This window comes from Nicotiana tabacum, chromosome 20, assembly GCF_000715075.1.
Source record: "Nicotiana tabacum cultivar K326 chromosome 20, ASM71507v2, whole genome shotgun sequence".
Taxonomy (NCBI): Eukaryota; Viridiplantae; Streptophyta; class Magnoliopsida; order Solanales; family Solanaceae; genus Nicotiana; species Nicotiana tabacum.
The window spans coordinates 57,878,022-57,890,417 of record NC_134099.1 but is presented as its reverse complement, the minus strand read 5'-3'; the positions used below and the strand labels follow the sequence as shown (position 1 = coordinate 57,890,417).

The following is a 12,396-nucleotide window of genomic DNA, read 5'->3' as shown; positions in this document are numbered from 1 at the left end:
TACCTTGGACAGCATGCACAACTCGAAACCCCATCTCAACATAGCCCTCAATCACACTGCAATATTATAGAAGCATTCTCTTGTAGTCTTTAACACTTTTGATGATGATTTGAATTGATTTCCCTTGAGTTTGGTTATTTGGATGTTAGTATATATTGGGGGGAGGGGAGGGGCTTTGGAGAGCCTTTGGATGAATTTTGAGTGAGAAATGACCCGAAATGAGGCTGAAACCTCTTTTAAAAGAAGTAAGACCGGTGTCCGTCTCAACTGGGTCCCAACAGTAGTTTCTTAAGCAGTCTCGCAAAAAAATAAATATCTCTCTACTCTGACGTTGTATCTATAAACGGTTTAATAAGTTGGAAACTAGACTCGTGGATCTTCAATTTAGTAGGTAGATCATCCTGTTATTCCAAGCATCTTGATAGAAAAACTCAGTAACATTAGACCTATTTTTCAGTAAAATAATGAATGTAACTTGCAACAACTTTTTTCGACTTTTGTTTCATAACTAGCTTGGCTTCAAAACTTAACACACGACTATCACACGACTATTACCTCATTACATTACCTACTTATCATCTTAATCACCCTAGTCTCACCCCACAAGTATGGGTTATAACATTCACAAATTACCGACTTTCGGTGAAACTTATTTTCTTCGGTTCGATTAGCTTCTTAACCTTCCAATCCTCACGATACTCCTTAAAACTTGTTTTAACCCATCATTATCTTTGTAAAGGTCCTTCAATTCTCTTACTCATATTGATTCACTTAAGATGAATTCTAACTTAAAAGTACGGGGTGTAACACCCTTCCCCCCTTTGGAATATTTGTCCTCGTATGTAAATTAGTCTTAGAGGAGAAACTAGCTCTTACAGATTTTACGAAAATTTCGATAGAGTCTCCTAAAAAAGGACTATCCCATACCTTGTGTCTAAATAATCTTCTCCTAAAAATGTTGTAACGCTTCAATTCTGAATATCTTTTAATGAGTGTTGATCGAAATCATATACCATGGGATAAGAACACACAATCAAGTTAGAATCGTCAAGAATCTTCTATTCTAAAACAATTGAGAGTATGTAGAATTTGTCTCTTCTATGGCTTCCCACTTCTTACCTTCGACATTCCTATTCCTCCACGATATCTTTATGGAAGTTACTTTCTTGGTCCCACCTTGTGGACAAGCTGATCTAAAATAACAGCTAGAACTTCTTTGTAAGACAGGTTCTCTATAATCTGAACCTCATGTCTTCTGCGACATAGATTCCTAATTCATTTATAGCAACTAAAATCTTTTTATAAGATCGATCTTTTATTACTTGTATATTATTTAATGTATTTTTTCAATATCAAGACATGATAACCGGGTGAACGCATCCTAATTCTGAGGGAAAAATCATTTTAGTCCTTTCTTTGGGTAATTTGGATGTGGCTTTATATATGTGTTGATTAGCTTGTCCCATTAAGTTATTATGCTCTTCATGAGCGAAGTTTTCAAGGAGGCCTCATTATCAACTCGAGATTTTCGTAAGTCTCATCGTCACGTTTTAAGGTTTGATCTATGACGCTTCTAAGCAAAAACACTCTTGAAATAGTCTGACTTTTCTATAACTTGATACGTTAGATCATGCTGAATAATTCGATCTTTCAAACTGCCTTATGGCGAATCAATATTTCCTTTCGCATCACGCTTATAAGGAGTTATTTTGTGCAGTTTAAAATATTTTCTTATGATCCTTCCGCATGTATAGATACTACTATAGTTATTGTTGTGCACTACTCAATAGTCAGTAAATTGGTTATCCCATAATAGAATTTGGTATCTTAGCTTGTAATATGTCTTTGAGCATCTGAATTGTACGCTTTACTTTCTAGAATTATCTTATGTATGTATGTTTCTTGAGGGGGCTTTCAGAAGCTATCTGTAACTTAGCACCTCTATTAATCGTAATTGTGGCAGAAACATTTTGTACGCGATCTACCTTCTGCACCCTTCCATTTTACATAACCTATAGTAATTTATCCAGTAATAATAAACTGATTTTTGTCAAACTATCGTCCATGTGGAGTCGAATTTTCTATATTTATAATGAAGCTTATGCTAATCTTTTCTCTTTTCCATATTGGGTTACTTTATTCGTGTCAATCCATTGGGATGTTGATGTTGTATTTTTTCCGATCAGCAACTGGAATATTAATCTATGAACCCTACAAAGATTTCCTTCATGTTGTCCTACCAATGTTATCCTTTGACATTATAGTATACTTTTGACATTTCGAGATGAATAAAATAGCATGAATAATGAACCTCTATCCTAATGCGCAATTGGCTATGATATTTCAAGATCCTTCCTTCAATAGACTCAAAAAGCTGTAGTTGTCTCTTGCCGAATACTTCTTTTAACTTTCTCTAAAACGGAAATCTTCCCTATTTACAAGAGATGACTCTATCATATTCCCAGCCATTATATTTTTATTAAGTGATTCTGCCAAGTATATTTCGAACATGTTAATTGGTGAAGACCTCTAGTCAACCCTTTCGTCACTTTCGGGCTTGGTCATTTATCAAACTACCCTTGACTTACGACTAAACGCATCCATTACAATCTTAGCTCTGTTTTTTATTCTAATTCTAAGCCGTCTTATATGAAATAGTTATACCTTTATAGTTCTCCATTCCTCCTTATTTTCTCACTGCCCCCAGTTGTCAACGACTTCTTATTTGTCTTATATTATGATATTCCTTCTTTGCCACCCTGATCTAATTCCCACATATTCTGAATCCCTTGTATATATTGTTCTAGACCTCATATATTGTTTTCATCTTCTTGTTACCGTATACATTTGAGGTATTCTTTGTTCATTAGGTTTCGATTTATAGAAAAAATTGATGTTGTGAAGCAGCTTACCTTCATACTACTTCTTTCTACTTCGTCCTTTCCTTATTGTCTATCCTAAGTCTTATCCTTGATGTCAACTTTATTGTTTCCACTTTGATGGTTTCGCTTCTTTAGGTTTCCATATCCTTTTTACCGGTGTGTTACTTTAAAATTTCTTATACACCTTTCTGTCCCAATCCTCTAATATTTTTGTTGTTAAACAAAAATTCTCTTGACTTAGTGCCTTCGTCTTCCCCCATTAGCAAAATACTTCAATATTTCATGCTTGAAGTCCTATTCATCTTCTGGTCTTCCATAGGTCCATATTCATAGTAGCTTACAATTGTCCTATGGGTAACCTTTCTTCCTATGAGACAATTTATAGGGGTCTATATATGTAACGAGTCATATGTTCTTACTGGCATGCCTTCTTTTGACGAGTTTAACTTTAGTTCACGTGGTTATTTAAGGATATCTTTACCAATTTTTTTTAGGGTTCTTCTCCCACTAATCCTCTTCCTCCTTCTGGCTATTCATTCTTACTATCATTGCAAGGCTAGGTAGTGTGAGAGTCCTTTGAGTCTCTAATCGTTACCTTTGTCTAGTTCATCCTAAGTCATCCTTCGATATTCGCACCTCCCATCTGTATGGTTAAGTTGACCTTCATGTAATCCCCATTAAAATTAATAATCCACTTTTAATGAAAATGAGGCCCATGTTGCTTTATAACCTTAGAGTTCCTTAATAGTCTTCCCTATTCACTCATATTTCTCTATTTGGTTTCGCACAAACCTTTCATAACATTCCACTTGTCGTTTCTTTCGAAGTAATTTCAACAAAACATCCTTGATTCTCGACTTCTCATACTCTAATGGGCCTCATTCTTTAGTTGTCTAATGTTGCTTTACTTATCTGATCACGTGCAACTCACTATGCAAACACATTCTGCTATAACGTACCACCATCAACTGTCATGGACCTTTTAGTCCATCCCATAGCTTCATCAGAAACATCTCTTGGAAATATAGACAGCTCTTGCTCTTTGAACTCCTTAGGTTGTGAATTTCTTGACCTTTCAAGGGCTCTATCACTATCAGGGGTCCTTGGGTTATGCCAATCCTGTGAGGCTACCAAGTGTGTCAACACCTGTACTGCAGTTCTTATATAGACAGGGTCGATGGTGGAACTCGCAGAGTTAATGATGCTTGAGTCTCCCTCGGCTCCTCTAGTACTAGTAGAATTGGGGATATTTGAGGGAGTGAATCACCCTGGTCCTTATACGGATCTATATCAATAGAGGGATTCGTCTCATACCCCCTCCCAATCCTTCCTTAACATCCCGACTAGCCGCAGCTCTTCTAGGTAATGACATCATTGTACACCCTATATCAGCGCATATGTTAGACTCGATTCTCTACAACTCTTCTTTCTTGCACGATCTATATAGGAAAGTAATGTAACAATCCTAAATGTCCCGCAATCTCCTATTTATAAGTGAGGCGTGCAACACAATCACAAACAAGACTCTACTAGACACGACTTGTAGATATCCCTAGGACAGACCTGCTCTGATACCAAGTTTGTCACGACCCAACTCAGAGGGCCGCGATGGGCACCCGGTGCCTTACTCGAACGAGTACCAATGTAATGTATCTTTCTTATCATACCATCATGGATAAGTGGGACAGAAAGGCCGTAATTAGATAACCAGAAACAAACACAAGGGAACACTCGACATAGGATGACCCAACATAATATACAAACTTATACATGTGATATACGGGCCTATAAGGCCGACATGATCATTTGTACACTCATAACATAGGCCGACAAGGTCGTACAAGTATCCATATATATGACATCTCTCTACAAGAATCTAAGAGTACATAAACATCACAAAGGTCGGGACAGGGCCCCGCCATACCAATCATTACATGTCCAAAGTATACCGACTAAATAGGGAACTCTAGAGCAAGTGGAGTGCACCAACATCTTCCGTTGAGCTGATAGCCTACTATGAGGACCGTCAAAATGTCTATCTGGGCCTGCGGGCATGAAATGCAGTGTCCTCGGGTAGAAAGGACGTCAGTACAAATAAAGTACCGAGTGTGTAAGGCTAGAAAGCATAAATAAGAATATTAATGTAAAGAGAGATAGAGAAGATACAACATGTAACCTCTGAGTACCTCTGGGGGATACTGACATGAAATGCATGATACATATATATACATAAGCTTTTAAAAATATTCGCCTCTGTAGGGACCATCATCATATCGTACCCGACCGTAATAGGCTCGGTAAAAATGCACCCGGCCATCATCAAGCTTGGTAGAATCGTACCCGACTACGTGAAGCTCAGTAAACCCAACTGATCAGTGGTTGCACAATAGGTGCCCAACCCCGCGGACTATAGCGCGACTCGGTAGAGTAAAATAGATACATATATATAATGCATGTTGCGCTTCTGAAATCATGTTCTAAACCTTTCAGAGTGATGTAAGGTCATCGCACCTTCGATTAACATTATGGATTTCTATACTATTAATATGAACCTCAATAAGATTCAAGGATCATACATATTTTCTTAGAATAACTTTAGAAGGAAAGAACAACATGGACAACCTTAATTGCTAGAAGCAGATCCGTTATGAAATAGCGTATCATTTACATTCATCTCACTTTAGATCATACCAAAAGAAAGAAGGAAGTACCTTAACATATCTGTATGATCTCTTTCTTATTCCTCAACCAAGCTCAACACAACTTCTTGCAGCTATAACAAGTAAAATGATAGTGTCGCCAACGTATAATGCAGTACCATTGTATTTGGCTAGTCGTATGGCTTAAGAAAAATCGGGCAGAACCTTCCCTATTTTAATACATCCCAAATACCACTAAGGGTCATCAACAACCCATTAACAACAACAATGCAATCCAATATGAGTTTCTCTAATTATCTTAACAATTATATTGAGCGGCAAGCTCGTTTTTACTCATAATAAGATATGAATTGAATCCAACTCTTATTCCATAAATTATTCACAACCTTTATAATATCATACTTATATGTATTATATGATTAATAGTTTAAAACATCTAGAAAATGACTTCCAAAATAGGCTCTTACACCTAGCACCCTAACTTTTGACGTCAATCACTTGTGTTTCGTGTTTTCTTCTTCAATAAACTTAGTTAACACCTAGAAAAACTTAATAACAGCAACCACAACATTATCAAATTATTTCTCATAATTTTGTGCCAACATAAACCACATATTTGGCCAAAAAAGAGTCCAACCAAAAAGATAATAATGACATATGTTCTTTGAAGTGCCTTCTTATGGTTTTTTACTCAAACAACACAACCAACACAAGATTAACCTTAGGAACAATCAAGAAGATGTTATATATATCTTGGAAAGCAGCTACAATGCAAAACCCCATATCAACTTAGCTCTTAATATCCCTCATTCACACCACAACATTATAGAAGCATTCTCTTGTAGTCTTTAACACTTTTGATGATGATTTGAGTTGATTTCCCTTGAGAATAGTTCTTGGGATCTTGGGATATGTTAGAGGGGGTTTTTAGAGATCTTTTGGACGAATTTTGGGTGAGAAATGAGCCGAAATGATTCTGAAACCTCTTTTAAAAGAAGTAAGATCGCAGGCTGTCTCAAGTGGGTCCCAACAGGAGCTGCTTGCGCAGTCTCGCGAAAATACAAATATCTCTTTACTCCTACGTTATATCGACAAACAGTTTAATGCGTTAAAAACTAGACTCGCAGATCTTCAATTTGGTGGGTAGATTGCCTTGTAATTCCAAGCATATTGAGGGAAAATCTCAGTAACATTAGACCTAAATTTTCAGTAAAATAATGAATGTAACTTGCGACAACTTTTTTAAACTTTTGTTTCATAACTCGCTTGGCTTTAAAACTTAACACTTGACTATCACACGACTAATACCTCATAACATTACCTTCTTGTCATCTTAAGCACCCTAGTCTCACCTCGCAAGTGCAGGTAATAATATTCCCAACTTGCCGACTTTCGACGAAATTAATTTTCTTCGATTCGATTAACTTCTTAACCTTCCAACCCCCATCATTATCTTTGTAAAGGTCCGTCAATTCTCTGACTCATATTGATTCACTTAAGATGAATTCTAACTTGAAAGTACGGGGTGTAACAGTTCCATCGCGAAGCAAACCTATAAGGTTAATGTTATTACTTCAAAAAAAAAAAAAATGAAACATTGGAGAAAAAAATGCCAAAACTAAAGGGTTTCTTAAAAAATATAGTAACTTTTAAGTTAGGGTTTCGCACCCCGCTAAACATTAGCAGATAGATGTTATAAACTTTTCTGAAATTAATTAAATATCATGCGAACATATAATATATTCTAAATTCTTGTTATCGAACAACATCAGTTTAGGAGGTATAATCCATCTAAACATTATACATTATAAGTATAAAATATTTTAGTTGAAGTTATTCTACTAAAATATCTTTTAAAAACTGAAGCACCAAATTACCTTCTATGTAAAAGTAAATTTGCCTCCCATTTAATAAATAAGTAAAAAAAAAAATCGCTTTTTAAATAATTTATTTGAACTACTTATTTCTCTATCTGTTTCACTTATCAATGCACACAAAATAAATTGGCTATTTAATTGGGATTCTATTTATTGCAGGTTACATAAAACTGGTACCAAAATAGGAATTTGCTAATAATTGAGATTTTTTAATTTATAAGCAATGGCTGGGTAAGGTTATTTGTTTAATTTATAATCTTGGTCTCATGGTTTTTGACTCAAACTCATGCAATAATACTAAATTAATTAATACATAACATGTGTCTGATATTTTAGATATACTATTATTCCTTAAACATGATTTATTAATATTATTTTTATTGACATACTTTTTAACCATGACAAACTAATGCATTTGGTGAAAATATCGATTGTGCGTAAGTAGTTTCCCTCACCCAAAAATAGGAACGAAATCCACAATGAACGTAATAAACTTTAACCAACACGCCCACTCTTTTGTTTATTCTGAAAAAAGAAAATTGTGAGAAAACATAGAAATGCATTTATGACATTTTCTACTATTAATAATAAATAAATCTGAGTAATAACTAAATTAAAGTTTCTTCTTCTTTTCTTTTCCTCAATCGGTAGCTCTCAATTGTAATTGGTTTATCCGCCGTCTACGTGATTGGTGCCTTCGTCGGGTGGAGGATTCTAGCTTTACTAGGTAATGCTATCATCCTCCATAATCTGCAATTCTCTTTGCACTATCCTTTTTTTTTTTTTTTTTTAAAATCTTAAATTTCTTAATAATTTTTCAGGAGTTGTACCATGTGGCTTGCTGTTTTTGGGTCTCTTCTTCATCCCTGAGTCTCCAAGATGGCTGGTAATATTTTTTCTGTGCCGGTTTACATTTAAAACGTTCTACATTGTTATTTCTTTTTATAGGAGAAAGAATTGAAGCGTTTTCCTACTACTACTACTATTATTAGGCAAGGTGATCATGCTAAATTATGCCTATAAAAAGGACTAAATGATCCTTGCAAATAGAATTCAACGTAGAGTCCGGAGTCGAAATCTTCAGGAAACTAACTTATCTATTACAATCTTCACTATTTCCAAGAGTCAAGTGAATCAACTTTCCGAATTATCAAATAATAATCTCCAATTTAAACTAGTACTTTCAGCTAATAGAATGCGGGAAATTAGCAATAAATTAGACGAAGAGTTGTTTTCAAGATTAAGGAGGTCCAGGCTTCCCTAATTGTCAAATTCTTTTTGGCTATGTTAGTTGTAGCTTCGCTAATTATTCTCTATGGATTTTGAGCACTCAACTTAATGCAGTCATCTGTCGATCAATCACGATATTTGATCACGCCCAACTATGCCTTATAAAAAGGACAATGTGGTCGTTGCAAATATAATTCGGTTTACAAGTCCGGAGTCGAATCCCACATAGAACTAAGGCTTAGCTACAGCTGTTCACTATCACCAAGAAGACAAGCTTGAACAAGTTCCTAACTTATAGATATTTAGATTCTTGTGTTTAACTAATTGATTAACAAATTAAAATAATAAATTAACAACTAAAGATACTAAGAGTTAGAGACAAGATTAAGGAGGCCTAGAGTTATGATTTCCCCAATTGTCGGAATCCTTCCCGCTATGTCTTCTATAATTTCGCCTAAGTATTCTCTACCGATCATGAGCACTCTTATTACCGTAAATCTCTCCCGAGTAATCACGACAATTTACTAGACGCAATCTCCCGAGCTACGCTAGCTGGCTTTTGATACAACTCACTTCAGATCGCACCCAAGGCTTCGTTATCCCTAATCCCGCCTTTAAACCCTCGGTTATTGATCCCTCATATACTCTGGGAGTGGTGTTGTTCAACAATTACCTAAATATGCACTCTCTCCCGAGTTATGCATACTAAATAGGCACAGCTAATTGAGAGCTCTTCAATTAACTACAATAAGAACGTAGTTGAACAAATAGAAATTATACTACGGTTCAATTATATAAAAACATAACAAGAATTTATCCTACAAAAGGTTCTATCAAAACTCTAGATAACAAATTAGTTATTCATAATAGTATGTAAAACTACAATACTAAAAGTCATAACCAACAATGAAAAATAGGAAGAGGAAAGAAAAAAACTTGTAGAAGAATTCCCAAGCCTTGCTCCTATTGTGTCTCTGCCACCTTAGGTCAAATCTATGTCAAATATATGTCCAATTCCTTTTCTTGGCCGGCTTCCTTGGTTTAATATCGGGTTTAGGGCTTAAAATCCCGTGTTTTGCACTTTGGTCCCTGAAATTTACGCATCCTGCCGCGGTTCTACCGCGGTGACGCCGGAACCGCGGCCAAACACCCTCTCAGGTTCTTCATTTGTCCGCGACTGCCTTCTGCCGCGGTCGCGGTGAAACCGCGTCAGTCCTCTTTCAGTTCTGACTTGAGCTATTTCGCGTGGTTTACTTGACGGAATTTTACGATCGACCTCTTTTTCTCCATATTTGATCCCAAAAGTACTCCATAGCCTTCTCTGGTCATATATAACCTGCAAAGCATGAAAAACACTAATAAGAGCATTTTGTTATCACTTTTATCATCCAAACTATACAAGAAGGTGGTTATTTAGGGCCTAATTATAGTTAAATTCACCTATTATCAACATCCCACACTTAAACCTTTGCTCGTCCTCGAGCAAGTTAAACCACACTTCTTTTATAGACACGACCTTTTTAAACAATTCTCCTAACTCATCACACCAAGAGTATTTAAAATAGACTAAGCACAATAGCGTAACATCTTCACCTCTGACTCATAAGTACCACGCATTATTCACAATTCACCTACTTACTCTAACATAGAGGTCACTGACATTACCTTTCCTTCATGAATCAAGTGCCCTCACATAACAAAAGAGAGTAGTTCCACACAATAAAATTTAAGAACACTTAGGAACTCAAGATAGAAAGAATTCACTCACTCTCAAAAATAACATTCATATGCCACAAAAGATGCACCATAAGCTTTCCCGTAGTGTACTACTCTACTAATGGAGCTCATTCAATCTAGGATCAATTAGCACTTTATTTGGTTGTAATGTAGGCTACGGGACGGGTATGATACATTTAGATATAAGAGTAACTATACCCCCCTAAGCACTTTAATACATATACTTTAACATTCAAACCCCATACTTATGTCAAGCCAAACTCCACCTTCACATCAATATACATCAACTCCCAAATTATTTAAGGCCAATTATATCAGGAGTCACCACTATCAAAGAATATATATTTTTTTCTTTTTCAATTCAAGAGGCTCTTGCTTTTCAAATCAGTGCACCCTTTCTCCTTATTTCATTAGTTCCACTCAAAAGCCAAACCAACCACCCCACACTTTAACTTTTACAAAGTTCATAAACAATTCAAGTGCTCATGAGAGGTTACAATGGTTCAATAGATGGTTAATTCAAACAAATGGGTAAGGCTTGTAATGTGGTTGCCAAAGAAACAAGATTACAGGCTCAAAGGGGTTAACTACGATACATAACAATTAGGTGGGTAAATATACATATTTGTCTCAACAAAGAAATGCCTATATCACTTCCTAGACTGAATAAAACTACTATTTCGCTTTGCAAACACACGAGACAAGTTCTAGGCATCAAATGCAATGCACAGAATATAACAAATTCTTACACACACATGGCACATGACTCACTCAAGATTGGATCATCAAAACACTCTAGTCAAAGCAGTTAAGCAAAGTTAAGATCATATAATTTAAGGTACTTCTACAAGAGTCAAAAACTGAGCCTAAGCGTCACAACCAAAGTACTCACTATTCTCAAGGCATAACAAAGTCAAGAGATATTGCTTCACTTCAAAAAACAACACAATGGCTCCTACTCCCAAAAAAACTAACTACACCCGGTTCAAATAAAACCCTTGGAAAAGAACTGTGGTTTAAAGAAAAACCAAGGGGAAATTATTACACTACCTAACAAAAGAAAATCTTTTTGTACTTTTTCTTTAGACTTAAATCCCTCAAGAAAATTGCCTAATAGATCCATCGTCGGGAAAAGTCCAATCTTTTCTATTTAAAAAAAAAATTATTCAATTAAACTAACACAACTAAAATAGCATAGAAAGTCACCCAGACAATCTCCTCACCCCACACTTAAAATTGTGCATTGTCCCCAATGCACACCATACTAATAAGAGGGTAAAAAAAACTCCCTGGTAGGCCAAAGGCCGAAGCATTAACAGCTCATGGGGTACTCAGACTTCTCCCAAGCTTGGTCCTTTGTGCGGGTACCTCAACTTAGTTCCAACCATTTGGTTTGCTGTTGCATCCTTCCAATACCTTTGTTTTCTATGCTCCTAGAAAATAAAAAATTGACACTACAAAAATAATACAATTAAAAAAATAAAAAATAAATAGAAGAAAGCAATAAAGTTAGGTTGCCTCCCAACAAGCGCTTGATTTAACGTCGCGGCACGACACAGATCACTTTTTGCCTCCACCTCGAGCTTATGAATTGAACCCCAAGTTTTGATTCAAGCTTATGATTATGGTCATGGGGCGGTGGAACGAATCTGACTGGCCCAATAAAATAATGTAGTATTCTGCACTTCTTGGCCTTTAGATGAGGTGTGTAATCCCGACTTTCTGGAAAGAAGAATTCCAGAATGTAAGCACTTTGTTCCTCATTCCTTGACTCCTCAAGTGGCTCGGACGACTCTATTTTCATATCATCATCTAAACACAATGTGGAAAAATGCTTAGAGTGAGGACCAATGTGCTCAACTACATGAACATTGGGACAGTCTACATTCTCAACACTAATGACAATAGAGTCAACTAAATATGTATCCTCAATATCCTTGGTTGACTCTAGTATCTCCTCTACGACATCGGCATCCTTAAAATCTAGTTCGATTGATTGTTGGTGTTCTA

General features: G+C 36.0%; 1 protein-coding gene across 3 annotated transcripts in view; it reads left to right on the top strand.

Moving 5' to 3' along the window:
- LOC107810581 (sugar transporter ERD6-like 8) overlaps window positions 1-12,396 on the top strand; it is a 105,449-nt gene that overhangs the window by 34,508 nt on the left and 58,545 nt on the right. For all 3 annotated transcript variants that reach the window (XR_012703759.1, XM_075240846.1, XM_075240847.1), the window contains exons 6-7: window positions 8,071-8,146; window positions 8,241-8,305. Coding sequence is in view for 2 of the 3 variants with exons in the window: in XM_075240846.1 (XP_075096947.1) it covers window positions 8,071-8,146; window positions 8,241-8,305 (141 nt within the window). In the remaining variant the exon portion in view is untranslated. The remainder of the gene's footprint in view (window positions 1-8,070; window positions 8,147-8,240; window positions 8,306-12,396) is intronic.